This window comes from Anas platyrhynchos, chromosome 32 (genome assembly GCF_047663525.1).
Source record: "Anas platyrhynchos isolate ZD024472 breed Pekin duck chromosome 32, IASCAAS_PekinDuck_T2T, whole genome shotgun sequence".
In the NCBI taxonomy this organism is placed as follows: domain Eukaryota; kingdom Metazoa; phylum Chordata; class Aves; order Anseriformes; family Anatidae; genus Anas; species Anas platyrhynchos.
The window spans coordinates 5,809,562-5,825,637 of NC_092619.1; the positions used below are offsets into that span (position 1 = coordinate 5,809,562).

A 16,076-nucleotide genomic window follows, 5' to 3' on the forward strand; every position below is an offset into this window, starting at 1 on the left:
CAACCAGCTCTAGGTGTCCCTGCTTGAGCAGGGGAGGGTTGGACCAAGTGACCTCCAGAGGCCCCTTCTAACCTCAACCATTCTGTGATTTGAGAGGAAAAAAAAGGGAATTCAGAGCTAAACTAAAAGCTGTGAAAGTAGGTTATCGGGAAGTTTTAAAATGATGTGCCTATCATTCAAAAGAACAGTAATTTAATAAAATAGTTGAATTTAATAGAGCAAAACCAAGACAGAGGAAGTATGATTGCTGCATACAACTTTAACAGGGGTTCCTCTAGAGACAGGGGTTTATTTAAGCTCTCAGGCAAGGCCAGCACACAAACAAATATACATAAAGTAGCCATCAGTTCATTCAGCTGGAAATTTGAAAGGCTTCAAGTTCCTGAAAACTCTGGGAGCAGTTTGCAGCCAAGGAAGAATTCTAAAATGCAAGTTAGGTCAATTAAAGAAAACAGCTCCATTTGCCTGTAACAGATGACTAAAGCTACATGATACTGGAGATTCTTTGTGAGCTCTCAGGAAAAAAAAATGTTAACAGGAATCAAAATTCGAGTGAGTGACCAACACAGGAAGCTATGCACTGCCTTTTGTTAAGCTTTCCAAGTAAGTGCGTTCCTGAGCATGACGAGAGATATGATTTAGGAGTTAAGGATAAAAAGCTGAACAGCTTAAACTGCCAAGCTGATGGAAAGCACCAGTCTTTTTGCATATTCAGTCCCCCAGGCAGAGCTTTTAGTAACATTTGGAGTAAAAACCCAAGTCCGAAACAGCTGTTTGTAAACAGCGTCCATTCAAAAAGCAGAAGGCAATTCAGAAACTGGAGTGGAAGACATGCATTTCAGCATCTCCCCGTTATCCCACATCTTCTGCAGAAGATGCTTCCTCCACTCTTAAAAGACATCTGGAGCACAACCGTATCAGTAAGACATGAAGATATAACCAGAGAGCAAGACCAAATGGTAGTTTAGACCACACTATTCTTTGGAAGGAAGTTATTTCAGTTCAATTAAAATTACAACTAAGTTACTTCCCTACGTGAAATACTCTACAAAAATGGCAAACTGACGGAGTATTTGCTCTGTCATTTGTACCTCAACATCTTCCCAACATCTTTGGCATCTACGCATCTGCTCCATTTCATCCATTTTTTGTAGCACAACTTCCGCAGTACTAAGATACAAAGTTGACATGTAAGAGCAAAGTTAGGCATGTATGAAAAAATAAAACAGCACACACAATCAATAAGAGATTTTAATGTAGTACGCACAAAGCAAAAGTCATTGACACTTAGCCAAGATTTTAGACATTACCAAAACATTAGGTCAAATCTTTAGTTTTGATAGAGATTTAAGAACAAGCTTTTGAGGATTTGCAAACATACGCTGTTTTCAGGTTTATTCTCCTCTCTTACTGAGCACATTTAAAATATATATATATTTAAATGCAGGAGGAAAATAAGAATTCTGACATCCTAGTAAGATGTTATAAAAAAATTATGTCAACTTTTAATCCTACTTAAGTTGCTCTGCACAGTAGCATTAAGCCATTTTTTGTTAACCAAGGAAAGGCTGTTTGTTCTTCTCTACATGGGAATCTAAGTTTTGTGTTGTAGAAAATGATGAAATGAAAGGAAAGCAAATTCTGAAGCAGAAAACAATTTTGGCTTCAGAAACAGAAATCAACCATGGACAGAAATGCAGAATCGCTAGGACTACTTTGCTTTGACTGTATCAAACCGTCCTCAGTTTCTTAACCAAGCATTACATTCACTTTTGTGAGTATGGAACAAAAAGTTCATTAAAAATGACGGCACTTCTGATGCTAAGAAAACTGCCAAATGGGGAAAACTCAACGAATTGAACTCTCAATGCCAGGAGCAGCCATACCTCTTTGCTGTCAAAAAAAAGAGCAAGTCAAGGCCAACATCATGCCATAGTGCAAAGGCTTGCTAAGAAAGATCATTTTAAGAGGTCTGCAAGAAAAGATGACTTACTTTGTTATAAGTTTGTCAAATAGAACGGACGAGTTAGTAGTAGAGTACCGACTGCGTCGGACTCTACAGCTGCGGCGCAGCTCCAAGTCCCTGTTTTCTCCATGGACTCGTCTCACAGTTTTTGCACCAGCTCTACTCCTCAATGTTCTGGTGACTGAAACGCAGAAAAAGTATTTTGAAACAGTCAAGATGGGATTCTCCTTATTTCACCGTTGCTCTTGTAAAATGTAAACAGACAAACAAAAAAGGCACCCTGAAGTGGATTGATTTTTCTTTAAATTTCAGATCAGAAGTTGTTGACACAACCACTGCATTCCACTTATTTATCGCTCTGCACGTTTAAACTGTCTACTTAAAACTGTGACCTGTAGAGAAATTTTTAAAGAGACTGAAAGCTAGCCAGACAAAAACAAACGTGCAACTTTTGTTCCATGCAGGAGGGAAATTTACTCCAGTTATTTCTGTCTTGGAAAAGTGAGAACAATCTACACCTTTCTCTAAGGTGTTTTCACTCCATTCATGTCAAACTGTATCTAACAGTGCTCAAAAAAAAACACTATTACATTGCAAGCCTCTTCCTAAGAGGTGTATGTTTTATTACTCCGTTTATGCATGCAGCACTTTCATTTCCTGCATTATGGACAGCTCAAGGAGGTAAGAATCGTTTCAAGAGAAACACCCAAACACCAGATAACTCAAACTCGTGCTTTTTAGAAAAAAGCCTGCCCATTGTTTACCGTACAGCACCCTTTGGCACAGGTTTGTTGCTTGCACTGTCATTAAAAGAGCCAAGAGGACAAGGGGAAGGGAAGAGCTACACCACTGTGGTGGTAGGATCACAGCTAAGGTTTAGTTTTGTGGTTGCCAACTATAAAACTAAGTTTAAACTTACCAAGTATCAATTTACTTTGCACAATTAGAACAGTTTGCTTTGTGCCTACGAAGCTGCAATTCACACTGCTCCCTCCCCAAGGAATTCATAAAATCTCCTATTTGCACCTACCTCTCTTCACAGAAAAGTCACTGATGAGTGAATTCAGCTGACTACAGAAGGCTTTGGGGCCAAATGAAAGCGATGGAGTGACCAAGTGCCATCCTCTTCAGTAACCAGCATAAATCGGTATCCCGGGGAGTTACAGCCACTTACCTGTGTTGTATTCTTTTTTTTGTTCCAATTTCGGCTTTCTCGACTGCCTACATTAAGAAAGAGGACAGGGGAGAGAAGGGAGAAGAGACTTTTTGTATTAGACCCATCAAGGATGGGAAATTTCACCACGTTTACAAGCCAGTGCTCCATGGTATACAAAGAGAAGCCTGTAGGCCTCACGGAGGATCCAGATCCCAAGTCTGTTGTGTACCAGATACATGCGGTTCTGTATGTACCCACATTTCCTAGCTTGCTCATGTTGAATTCTCAAAATTATGAGCAATAGCACCCAAGTGGAAAAGATACATGTCCTGGTTTCAGTTAGGACAGTTAGTTCTCCTAGTAGCGGGTAGGTTGCTATGTTTTGGCTTAGGATGTGTGAAAGGATGTTTAGAAGAGTGCTGATACCACCCCAATGTTTCAATTGCTGCAGAGCAGTACTTACAACAAGCCAAGGACCTTTTGGTGTCTCACTGTCCTACTAGCAATCAGAATTGGCACACAGCAACAGCTGCGAGGGGACAGATTCAGGATGGCCGACCCCAACTGGCCAAAGAATTCTATGCACACAGAAATCACACACACAATTTCTAGGTTGGAAGAGACCTCAAGATCATCGAGTCCAACCTCTGACCTAACGCTAACAGTCCCCACTAAACCATATCCCTCAGCTCTACATCTAAACGTCTTTTAAAGACTTCCAGGGATGGTGACTCCACCACTTCCCTGGGCAGCCTGTTCCAGTGTCTAACAACCCTTTCGGTAAAGAAGTTCTTCCTAAGATCCAACCTAAAACTCCCCTGTCGCAACTTAAGCCCATTCCTCCTCATCCTGTCACCCGGCACGTGGGAGAACAGGCCAACCCCCACCTCGCTACAGCCTCCTTTAAGGTGTCCGTAAAGAGCAATAAGGTCGCCCCTGAGCCTCCTCTTCTCCAGGCTGAACAAGCCCAGCTCCCTCAGCCGCTCCTCATAGGACTTGTTCTCCAGGCCCCTCACCAGCTTCGTCGCCCTTCTCTGGACCTGCTCAAGCACCTCGATGTCCTTCTTGGAGCGAGGGGCCCAAAACTGAACACAGTACTCGAGGTGCGGCCTCACCAGAGCCGAGTACAGGGGGACGATCACCTCCCTAGCCCTGCTGGCCACACTGTTTCTGATACAAGCCAGGATGCCGTTGGCCTTCTTGGCCACCTGAGCACACTGCTGCCTCATATTCAGCCGACTGTCCACCATCACTCCCAGGTCCTTCTCTGCCTGGCAGCTCTCCAACCACTCATCTCCCAGCCTGTAGCTCTGCCTTATGGCAACATGCTGCACCATGGATAGGGCGGGGCAGCCGGGCTGCTAGGGGTTACGCTGGGCACTGGTCAGCGGGTAGCGAGCAACCGCATTGTACATCACTTGTTTTGTACATATTACTATTAGCAGTACTATTATCATCATCATTATCATTATTATTTTCCTGTCTTAATAAACTGTCTTTATCTCAACTCGCAGGCTTCACTTTCCCGTTTCTCTCCCCCATCCCAGAGAGGGAGGTGAGAGGGTTGGAGAAGGGCTGTGTGGTGTTTAGCTGCCGGCCGCGTTAAACCACAACACCACCTCAAAGGGGTTGGGGAAAAAAACATATGTTTTTGTAGAAAAGACTTTCACTGAGAAGAGGGATTCTAGCTTTAAGGTGCTGGTACACCATCAGCATGCTCATAGGCCTTTGCTGATTTTAGCCGGAGGTTTATCAGGCCACAACTCACTGCACATGCTTTCTCTCTTGCTTTTCAATCTACAAATCGAACAGAGATTGAACATATAGAAATACAGTACCTTGAAAAGCGTCTTCTGTTGACAGTTCCCCTCAGTATCGCCATACTTTCTTCAAAGCTGGAGACCGAACACCGCAGCATGCTTTTTCTCATTGATCTTAAGCGGTGTCCGTTGAAACATTCACTACTGGTAGAAGAATAATCCTAGGGAAAGAAGGAAATAAGAATATATTTATGTGAACCACGTAGATTCAGATAAAGAAATTCTTCCTCACGCAAGTTTAATTAACCCTCCTGACTTGGTAGTGGGGCAACTAATGGCAGGCAGACACTGAAACGCTGCTGTGCGTTGCTGTGCTGTGAAAAACCTGGAGAGAAAAAAAAAAAAAAAGCTTTCAAAACTAAAGCTTCCCTCTCCCCACCATTTTCTTGTGGATAACTTAAGCTTAATATCCTTGGCAAAAAGATATTGCAGCAAAACCTTTCACATAAACTTAGTGTTTCGTGAAAAACAACAACAACAAAAAACTTTAAATTCAATTGGAATTTTTTTCAATAAATTCAATTGGAATTTAAATTCAAAACTTTAAATTCAATTGAATTTAAATTAAAAAAAATAAACTAATTAAATTAAAAAAAATTAAATTCAATTGACTGTTCAGAGGAACAGTCAAGCTTGACATTATACATCCTAGAATTAAAATCTAGTTCGAGTTTTTCTCCCATCTCCAGACCTTGCTAAAGATGCTTATTAGGAGCTCTGTCAAAAAAAAGTGTAAGGCTTGTTATATCAAAGCTTTGAACCCTTCTTACTGCCCTTGACCTTCTTCACATTGCTGCTCCTACAAGGGTGAGTACTATCATTTTTAGTACGGGAGGGAAGCTGTGATATCCTTGAGTGGGGGGTCGTTCTGTTTACAAAATGAAGTTCCAGCAAGAGTACATCAAATGAAATTTCACTCGAAAGTCAGAAAATAGACAAGATTCTTCTGCTTCCTGGCACTAACTTTACTAAGAGCTTAGCTAGCGTTTGCTCAAGGTAACAGCAAAGGCATGAAGAAGTTAGAGGAGGGCACTGGTAAGGGCACGTGGGAGAATGCTTTTCTTCCTCCTGTTCTCCGTGCTGAGAGAAAGGGGCCTCACGAGATGCTTGCCCTAGCACAAGTTTGAATCCAGGCACCTGAAACAACTCTTGAAGACGTTTTTTATTCCCCAGACCCAGCAGAGATGAAACAAGACCTAAAGCTTGATGAGACCAGCCTGGTCTGCCACAGTGATGTTTAATGTTTTTCCTCCGGGAGGCTTAAGAAAGGAAAGAGTGGAATAACTCAGGAGACCTCTGTACACATAGTTATGCATTTATTTGATGACTTCTCTGCAACAAGCACAGTGCCGTGTACTCGTGTTATTCTTTATCAGCTCTTCTTTTATCTTCACCTTGTCTCAAACAAGGGCACAGCCGGGAACAATGGACCAGGAACCCTGACCATCCTCTGGCTCCTACAAAAGCATCCCAAGTCAGTGAGACAGCAGACACTGAGAAGCACTACGTTACCTGCAGCAGGCTGCCAGCAGGGCAGAACTGGCTCGTATCAGTCATACAAGGCTGAAAAAACGCACTCAAGAAGTGAAATTCAGCAGAAGCAAGTGGCTAAACCAGAGCAAGGAAACTGCAGGAAGGAATTTTGTAGTAGTTTGAAAGTTATTTTCCTCCTACTATGGGAAGTGATCAACAATTGCTTCTAAGAAGTTAGCTGTTGGGTGTCTCTAAGGAAGCAAGCAGATGCTCCAGTGCCAGCCAAACAGATAAGTGTGTTTAGGCTAGGAGCTCTGGTGTCAAGTCCCTACGCAGATGACTCAGGAAGGCTCAGCAGAGAAAAGGGCCACTTCCCACTTTCCCCAAACAAAAAGGGAACTCTGGAGCACACGGGTGTCAAGTACAGGTCACAACAAAACGACCTTGTTCGGCCTGAGGAATCACAGCGGGGTTGTAAAGCTGCAGACAAACAGCCTCCAGAGGGACAGCCGCCGCTTACGGTCTGCCACAGGACTCCTTGGGACTGGAAACTTGGGAGAAGACGAAGCCATCAGACTCCGGTTTACCTGAGACTTTCTGCTGCATGCTCCTTAATCTAGATGGATGAAATACGCCGAATAACTGAAGGTAAATGGCTTGCTGGTATCGGGAAAACTGCAAAAGCTGCTATTGCCGAGTCTTTGCGCACCAGAAAGTCAGGAAAGAGACATTAGGATGTGAACAAGCAGCTAGGAGCAGGATCGCCATCTCTGTCATCTAGGGCACTTCTACATGTCTCTGCTATATGAGTGCTCCAGCAAAGGCTGGCGGTCCTACAAACGAAACAGGAGTGACTCTGTGCCTTGAAGCATGGGAAAGTTCTGCAAAGAGGTGAAAAAACACAAAGAAAGAAACCAAACCAAACACACCTTACAACCTGTTTCATGAGAAGGATTCTGCTTTCGCTTCAGTGAAAACTTTACATTTAACTTCCTCATTCCTGCTCCCACAAGGAAAGCGGGCCAGCTGTTTGCCCTGCCTGACTTTGCACAGCCTTCCCTCACGTGCCACGGGCAGCTCAAGTCCTTGCAGGCTTTGACAACCGCTTCTCATGCACACTGCAACGGCAAAGTGGAGATACTGAAGCAGCCTCCAGCGCCTGCTTGCAAAGAGACGACACCCCAAGGGCTGCTTCCTGCTTAGTTCAGTAGACTTGAAATGAGAAGGGGGAAGAGAAAGAGCAAAACAAAACCCCAGCCTGAACCCAAACAGCCGAGAACGCTGAGCTCGGCGGCACGGAGAGCTGAAAGCATCGCTCGGAGGCGGGGCTCGCCCTGAGAGCTGGGAGGTGCTTTGAGGTGGTTCTGCTCTGCCTTTGGGAAGAGCAGAGCTTGAGCTCTAGCTAGCTGTGTGTACAGCAGCCAATTCCTTCAGGTGATGCTGAGCGGGGATGGGAGCAGCAAGACGGAGCTGGAAATGGTGTGGATGAAATACCAGACACACGAATCGTCCCTAAGAGCAAATTCGGGCTTTCCCTAACACCATCAACCCCTTAAGGGAAGTCGTAACCACATTACACCCCCTAACTAACGGTTTTTTTACTTCAGCACTAATTAACTCTGATTTTTAGCCTTGCTCTCTGAGCCCCCTCAGCACCCCCCGCGTGCACCTGCCCGCGGGGCCGCCTGAGGGGGTGGGGGGCTGGTGAACGAACCCCCCCCCAAAGCTCCCCGCCCGGGCTCGCTCGGAGGGAACCCCGCGGGAACTCACGGCCGGGGCTGCTCTCTGCCTGCTCGTCCTCCTGCCGCCGGGCTGCAGCGAGAGGAACTCGGAGCTCGAGTCCATGGCAGCCAGGGACCGCCGGCGGCTGCCGGCGCTGCGCCTCAGCACCACCATGGCGGCGCCGCAGGGCCTCCCGGAGGCGCGGCGCCCACTGAGGCGGCCCCGCGGCCCGCTGCGGATCCCTCCGCCTCACACGGAGCCCTCCATCCCCCTCCTCCCCCCTTTCTTCCCTCCTCGGCGCGGCTCCCTCTTCCGGCCCTCACTGAGGGCCGGCCCTCGCCCGCTCTTTTAATTTTTTTTTTTTTTTTGGAAGTATTTTTTAAATCTTTGCCGGCGGAGGGTTACAGGCGGCAGGCGCAGCACCGTTTGAGCCTTTTGGCGGGCGGGAAGCGGCGCGTGCCGCCCCCTCAGGCGGGCGCCGCCTCCTCACGGGCTCCGCGCCCGCCCTCAGGCGGCTCCCTCAGGAGCCCGGCCCCGTTCCCCAGCACGGGAAGTCTGCCCCCGGAGCATGGCGGAGCTGGATGAGGACCGGTACCGGCCGGCGGTGCCTCCCCGAGCCGCCTGCGCCTACACCGGCTGCTACTGGTAAGGGAGGCGCCTGAAAATGGCGGCCGGCGCCTGACTGGAGGCTGGCGGCACGCTGAGGGGGGGAGTTGAAAACGGAGCTAAAAACCCCGCAGGGAAACCTTCCCGGCCCGGTTTGGGTTGCTGGAAGTGAAGGTGAAAAGGGGATTGAAAAGAAAACGGTGCCGTCGACGGTTGTGTTTTGCAGTGAGGAAAACGTGTGGAAGCTGTGCGACTACATCAGGAGTCGGGGGGAGCGCCCTGTGGAGGAGTTCTACGCGGTTTTCATCTCCAACGAGAGGAGGATGGTGAGTGGGTGAGTTGTGCGCTCCGTGGGGGTGGTAAACCACAGGCGGGGGGAGGTGGGAGGCGCTTTAACTACCCCAGGCCTTTTAAGTACAGCCTGCGGTAGGTGAGTCTTGGCCCCAGGCCCCCCTGCAGCAGCTGAGAGGCACGCAGGCAGCAGCACCTGGGAGCATGAAGAATTTCATTTGTTTCTGGCCTCCAGACCCCACGCAGTATTTGCTCAAGACATCAAGGCAACACCAGAACCTGAGAAACAGTAAAAGGAAACAGCTCGACCTGCTGCACCAGAAGAGAGCCCTGCTCTCTCCTCTGGAAGCCCCAAGGATAAGGATACCCTCAGGGGAACAAAAGGTTCATGGCATTCTTTCCAAGCTTAAAAGAAGTTGCCCTAAAACAACAGATGAATCTTAATTAAAGGTTAAAGGTTGGGCTAGATGATCTTAAAGGTCTCTTCCAACCTGAATGTTTCTATGAATGTCCTTACCTGACACGCTTGGATTGTGGGAAGAAGGAATCACGGTGCCCCTAAGGGCTGTGGGATGATTTTTCCCTGTCATCCATCAAGTTAGGGGGAATATTACATTATATGGTCCAGAATAGCGTCCAGTTTAATGTTTCTGAAAGATAAAAACTGGAGCAAGCTTTCTGACAGCAGCACTGACACAAGCTGATGAAATGCAGAGTTTAGCAAAGAACTTACCCAAGCCGAAACTAATCTCTGTAAGTCAGGAGTGGTTTATGCCAAATTGCTTAACTTTCAGGTCCCGCTCTGGAAACAGAAGTCAGGGCATGGAGATGAGCCTGTTGTCTGGGTAAGGCCCTCTGTTCTTTCTTTGTCAGTATTTAAGTGCGTGCCTCTGCAGCTGAGGTCTGCAGGATCAGATGTGGGTAGTGTTAGATACCTCTGCTGGAATGAATTTAGGTTTATGTCCCCCCTGAGCATCAGGAAGCACTCTGTATGTGCCAGAGGTCCCTTCCGACCTCAGCCGTCCTGTAGTTCTGTATTAGTATTTATTATTCTTCTACAGCAGCCTAAATGCAACCCTTTTATTGTTCACAGGGAAATAGCAGTGAGATGGCCCATAAAACCACCAGGTGACAAAGCTTAGTTAGCATCGGTAAGAGTGCACAACAGTTCTGTGAAAATTACTGTCTGGTTTTGTTGGGGCCCGCCAGCTTTGTAGGATGTTAAATAGATGTCTTGTAACAAGCTGACGGGTGAAAATATCCATATAGGTCTGACATGGGATGGAAAAACGTGAGCAATACATGTCTTCAGGTGCCAGCTTGTATGTAAGCTCTTCCAGAGTTTTTGGCGTGTCGTTTAATGTAATGTAGTTCAGTAGTTGCCACTACAGAATTCCTTTTAAAGATGTGTAGTTATGGTTATACTGTATGGGAGGGAAAAAATCAATTTTGCGTGGCAATTTGTTTCAGAAATTCTGTTTTTTAAAAAAAAAATCTGTGAATTTCTGAAATTCTGTCCTTACAGAATCATTTTCTGGAAAATTATCAGTGTGTTTATATTGTACAAAAGGCTTGGCTTAAAAAGAGGTCCAAGTGTTATCGGGATGATCTGAGAAGGAATAGGAGTTAACAACAAGTATCTTCAATTTACTTTTTGGAAAACTGCAATGAATGTAAGTAACTAACACTGAAAATAGTAACTGGAGTTTCTGCAGCCCCCTGCCATACCCGTGTTTCCTACATGTTAAGGAATCAAAGATGTGGTATGAGGACTAGCGTACTCTTCAGGTTAGCTGCCCAGGCTGATATCAAAGAAGGCTACAAGTAACGGGGAGAATAGCAAGGCTTACCAAAAGGCACGAGGGCTGAGGCAGGCATTAGGAAACCTCTCTCCTGGTGCTGGAACATCACAGGCGTGATACCCGAGCATCAGAAAGCAGTCTCTAAAGAAGAGAAGCTGTAGCCTCAGCTTCCAGGAGGCTTTTTTTCTACTCCCTGTGCCGGTTTCTGGTTAACAACTGTTTAACTCCTGACAATTACCGTTCTTCCCAGGACTACCACGTTATCCTACTTCATGTTTCCAGTGGGGAGCAGAACTTCATTTATGATCTTGACACAGTGCTGCCATTCCCCTGTCCTTTTGACGTGTACAGCACGGAGGCCTTCAGGCTGGATGACAGCCTTCATCCTGAATTTCACAGGTGAGGACAAAAAAAAAAAGATGAAGAGCATGAATTTTATTTCATGAAGTCCAAGTTGAAGTTGTCTCTGTGGATATATACTGATAGAAGTCTTCTGTTATACTCCAAGAAACTCAATGCACTGCATTATTTTTCTAAAGCTCTTTAATTGCTGTTGTTTAATCATCAAAAGCCCTTCCTTGCTGATGTTTATTCTTAACAGCCCAGCAGCTTAGCCCAGTGTTTCTGAGTGGAGTATTTAACTAAGCTAAGGCTCCCTGGGAGGAAGAAAGGGCTCTTCTCCAGAGTGGCTAATGCAGCGTTATGTACATATATCTCTTGATACAATTGTGCATTGTTGTTTAGGAAAATCCGGATGATACGAGCAGATCTGTACCTGGAGACGTTTGCTTCGGACAGATCTCACATGAAAGATGCAGATGGGAAATGGCAGAAACCTCCTCCCTCGTACCCCTGCATTGAAACAGCAGGTGAGCTGGCAGGACTCCTTTTTCCTTTTAACAGAGTTGAATGATTCAGTCAGAGGTGGGTGCAATAAAAAAATGTGCTTTTGGACATGTGCTTTGGAAGCGTATCCAGCCAGCACAGTGTGTGGGGACAAAATGGGGCTCTGCAGTGCTTGCCTTTTCCGAACATGTAAAGTGTAGCGTGCTTCCTGGCAGCTGCCACTGCTGTTATCAAACACGAACTGCTGGTCTTCAGAAACTGAGCAGAGAGTAAGAGGTATGAAATGTTGCAGTGGGGAGTTGAAACAGAGGCCAAGCAACCTGCCTAGGGTTGGAAAGGGAATTTTTAACACGGTGATTACCCCACTTTTTTTTATCACACGGCATTTCAGCTTACTCGAACCACGTGTTTGCCAAGCTGGCTAATGTTTGCCATGTGCTTATTCTCTCCTTTTCTTCCCAGATGGAGAGAAGTGTGGTGAAGTTTTGTTTTGGTGGAGTTTGTTGATGCTGTGCACGTTTGGTTTTGCTGCTTTTTTAATAATACAATGCTACCATATATTTCTGTTAGAGAAGGTGGGGTCAAAGGAACATGTCTTGTGTCTAGAGCCGAGTTTATTGTGGTTTTAAGCTACAGGCAAGTTAATTCACAGTTTTTGTGTTGCTTTCTAAGAAAGTTTGGCGTTTCACTTGGGTATAAATGAGTTACGAGTGGGGGCGGGAGCACAGGTACAGCCTTGTGAAGCATTTTTAGAAATTCCAGGCTATGAAACACCTGTCTCAGCCAGCCTCCAGGTCATCCTTGGGATGTTGGTAGGTAGCTAAAGATGCAGAGACTTTGATTGCTGCCGTACTTCATTCCTTAGCCTGTACCTTGCCAGGCTGGGAGGAGCATGCCCAGGTCATCCAGTCCAGACCCTGCTCAAAGCCGGTGCAATTAGACTGAGGGGCTTTAAGACTCTGTCTGGTCTAGCCTGGAACAACTCCAGGGACGGCCATTGCACCACCTCTCTGGGCACAGTGTTCCAATATTTGATCCCAGGCATGAATTCAATACAATTCCAGTATGCAACCAGAGTTTCCTGTGTTCCCACTCGAGTGCTTCGCTTCTTGTCCTGTTGCCAGCCACCTGGAAGGCTCTGAGTGCACCTGTGGTGATGTGCTCTTGTCTGGGCAGTCACCTGGGTGTTGCAGGGGACAGTGACTGCTTACCCTGCGCCCACCCAAGGTGGAGGATCGCTGGCTGGGTAGCTCTGGGATTGGGGTCAGAACAGGAGGAGACTCTGTCAGGTCTAGGACATCTCGTTCACACTGCCTTTTGCTCAGTGCAAGTTTCTCAGGCTTTGGTTTTGTTTTTCCTTTCCTCACCTGAGGCACCTCGTAATGGTGTGTGCTTCAATGTATGCACAGTCTTATCAGGCATAAAGCACCTGATTTCAAACTTGATAGGAAGCCAGGTGGCTGACCTTTGGTTAGTGTAAAACAGCCTGGGACATTGATGTTCATCCACGCCAAATGCCTTTATGGATAATTGCTTCCTCCCCACTTAGAGTACTCTCTTTTCCATGCTAATTTGTGTTTGTGGAAGATTAAATTGCTCGCTGCTGGTGTTAGAGGTGACTGTAATTTAACAGGTGGCGGAATTGATCACGTATATGGCTTTAGTGCCAATTTATTTGTGAGATCAGAGCATTACATTACTCCTTGAGGTTATATTGCTGTCATTTAGAGAAGCCAGAGTCATAAGCTCTTGAGAAGATGACTACAAAAGCTTATCAGTTACAAGGACTCATATTACATCTATTTGGTCTGTCTTTGATGCTAAACAAATGCTTGAAGACTGAAAAAAATAGCATAAATACATATTTTTTTTAATGTATGTGAGCATTGTACTGTTAAAAAGAAATGAGCTTGTGAACTTAGGGTATTTAAAGAAAATCAGCGCTCTGGTGCTGCTGCGTCTTAAAGGATGTTAGTTACACTCAACACACCCTGCTTCTCTTATCCAGTGGGGTTTTAAAGCTTTTAGTAAACTTAAAAAGATGGGAGGTTTTGTTCTTGATACTGAAATATTGCCTCTTCAGGGCAGAGCAGCTGCTGAGCCCAAATAGAGCACTTTGGGCAAGGAAATTCTGTAGCATTTAAGTCAAATGTAGGCCAAATAGGGTAATGTAAATACCCACTGTGGTGCTGGGACAAGGCACTGGGACCAGTGATGCCTTTTTATGAAGTTTACCAGGAAGTGTTAAAGGACTGTGAAATTCCTGTTGGAATTCAACCAATAAACTATCAGGAACCAGTGAAGCATTTTTTTTTCCTAATACTAACTCAAAAGGAATAATTCTTGTGTTGGAATAAGTCTTGTGTTGGCAGTGCTCTGGCCTCTGTTCCTCTGCTGCGGGTGCTCATCCTGCTTTTTTAAATAAAACTAAACAAGATCTGTTTTGAGGTGTGGATTCACCATTCTGGAGCTGGCTAGCCCAGCCTGGGGTTTTCTTTGAAGTCTTCCTCCTACAAATGAATGAGGTTTGATTCTGCATGGTTTAAGTCCCGATGAGATCAGCCCTCCTTGCTGCAAGCCTGTGTAAAATCCAGCTTGCACCCTGCAGTTACTCAGGTCTTACTGCTTCGATACAACTGGTAGCACCAGCTCCTAACGCTGAAAAGCCTCGCTTTGATTTTCAGTTCTCCCCAGGTGTTTGGCAGCACACAGGCAGAATGGATGTGTAAAGGCTTTTTGTTCTTTTTATTACTACTGAAATCCCTAGAAGCCATGAATTCTGGGGGTTTATTTCTGAAGAATGCAGGTAGGGCAGCTGAGGAACTGTGTGGGTGCCGTGTGTGATGTGTTTCTGTAAAGGGGCAGCTGCTAGACAGGGCAGGCAGGTGGCTGCAGTTCCCTTCTGTACCTTCTCCACAAGGTAATGGCAGGATCCTAGCGGAAGGAAAGAAGGACTGATACAGATCTAAGCAGCTCATGCGTGCTATAACCTGATTCCCATTTGAAAATAAAACTGTTGTGAGAAACACCTCAAATAATTTTCTTCAGACAGGATCTTCTGTGAAGTTATTTTATTTGCGAGTGCAATGGCATGCGGCCTGTCAATCAGGAGCGCATTTCAGTAAACAAACCATAACCTTTTATTCGCTATTACCCGATGCCTGATCACCTCCCCTGTTTCCTCACTGAATCCTCTCTGGATTTATTCTTCATTCCCCCTCAGCCACTAGATGCCCTAAATATTTGGCTTCTCTTTTTCTATGAATTTTAATTTATTTTCCAATCCTTTCAAGCCCTGTTTTCCCAGAAATTCAAATAGCTTGTTAGTGCCTTCCTTCACAGCTGCTTTCTCCTGTCCTAACAATAACAGATCATCCACATATTGTTACAGCAACACCCTCTTTGGAGGTTGGAATTACTCCAAAAACTCCTGTTGGCAGATGCCACAGGTATCGTGGCTGTTAGGCTGTGCACTATCAGATGGCGTTTTTGTTTTGTCCCTGCTCAGGGCAAAAGTGTCAGACTTGATCAAAAAAGAAATGAAAACGTGCACGGATCTCGGAATGCACCAGGTGGGTCTCACGGACTGTAAACAAAGTGAGTTTGGGCAAAGAGGAAGCCTTAGCTCTGTGCGTGCCCAAATGCAGACTAGTGTAACACCTACAGCATCAGAGGAGGACTGTGAGCGTGTTGTAAATCTTAAAAATAAACAGGAGATTTTTCATTATTATTTTTTGCCACTTTTTATCTGCTTCAGAAAAAGGCTTTTGTGGTGGTCTGTTTTTGCGGAGCTGTTGGCTAAAGCTGTAAGGTCTCACATAAGTGCACAGCCTTTAGATGTGACACGTGAATAACAAGGATGACAAAGGGGGACTTCTGTCTCCTGAACCAAAGGAGATGGGAGAGCACTACAGGCAGTTACATGGCTCTCATACTGCTTTAGTGCCACCTACTGACTGGTCTTTAGACCATCTGCTCTTCGCGGGACGGTGAAGCTTGTTTCTTCTTCTTGCTTGCCTGTTACAACAGGTTTTGCTCTCATTAAACTCCTGATGCACTGTGTTATGCCCTGCCACCACCCTCCTGACTGTCAGAGACTGTTTCCCTTCCTACAGACAGTGTGACAGCAGCTCCCAAGTTGCTAACAGCAGCTGCTTTGGTTGTGACTCTGCTGGAACAATCCCCCTTGGGCTTCTTCACCATTCGCAGAACATTTTAATTAAATTATTCTTCTGCTATGCTCAGTGCACATAAAGCAGGGACTTGTTTATCTTTCAGATCTTAAACTACACGAGTAATCACATTAATTGTAAAATAAAAGCATCTGAGAGGAAAAGACAAGCTGGGGACTGGAAAACAAGCTTACCAGGCTACCTGCATGCTGGAACTGTTAT

General features: G+C 45.7%; 1 protein-coding gene, 1 long non-coding RNA gene and 1 pseudogene across 4 annotated transcripts; 1 reads left to right on the forward strand and 2 right to left on the reverse strand.

Annotated features, from left to right (window-relative positions):
- Nucleotides 1–8,506, reverse strand: part of LOC113840904 (ATPase family AAA domain-containing protein 2-like) — a 24,015-nt pseudogene extending 15,509 nt beyond the window's left edge.
- LOC140000404 (uncharacterized) lies at nt 6,242–8,179 on the reverse strand. Its single transcript, XR_011805537.1, has 2 exons — nt 7,345–8,179; nt 6,242–7,248 (listed from the first exon to the last, which is right to left on the reverse strand). It is a non-coding gene; the product is annotated as an uncharacterized lncRNA (long non-coding RNA).
- A 53-nt stretch (nt 8,507–8,559) lies between the features above and the next one.
- Nucleotides 8,560–16,068, forward strand: LOC140000403 (protein N-terminal glutamine amidohydrolase-like). Of its 3 annotated transcripts, XM_072030285.1 has the most exons (6): nt 8,560–8,782; nt 8,970–9,069; nt 9,829–9,879; nt 11,087–11,235; nt 11,581–11,705; nt 15,191–16,068. In XM_072030285.1, exons 1-6 carry the CDS (start codon nt 8,706–8,708, stop codon nt 15,208–15,210), a joined length of 522 nt encoding a protein of 173 aa, XP_071886386.1. In that variant the 5' UTR covers nt 8,560–8,705; the 3' UTR covers nt 15,211–16,068. The 3 variants fall into 3 exon arrangements, 2 of the variants coding, with proteins under 2 accessions (XP_071886386.1, XP_071886385.1); XM_072030284.1 differs by lacking the exon at nt 15,191–16,068 and having other exon boundaries at nt 11,581–11,838; XR_011805536.1 differs by lacking the exons at nt 11,581–11,705; nt 15,191–16,068 and having other exon boundaries at nt 9,829–10,707; nt 11,087–11,236.
- The last annotated feature ends 8 nt before the right edge of the window (nt 16,069–16,076 follow it).

Bases quoted from the DNA above. Each gene is read 5' to 3' on its own strand.
- LOC140000403 (XM_072030284.1), top strand. From the start codon at position 8,706: ATGGCGGAGCTGGATGAGGACCGGTACCGGCCGGCGGTGCCTCCCCGA. The intron at 9,070-9,828 runs GTGAGTGGGTGA...CTTAACTTTCAG, and splicing joins TCTCCAACGAGAGGAGGATG to GTCCCGCTCTGGAAACAGAA. The intron at 11,236-11,580 runs GTGAGGACAAAA...ATTGTTGTTTAG, and splicing joins CTTCATCCTGAATTTCACAG to GAAAATCCGGATGATACGAG.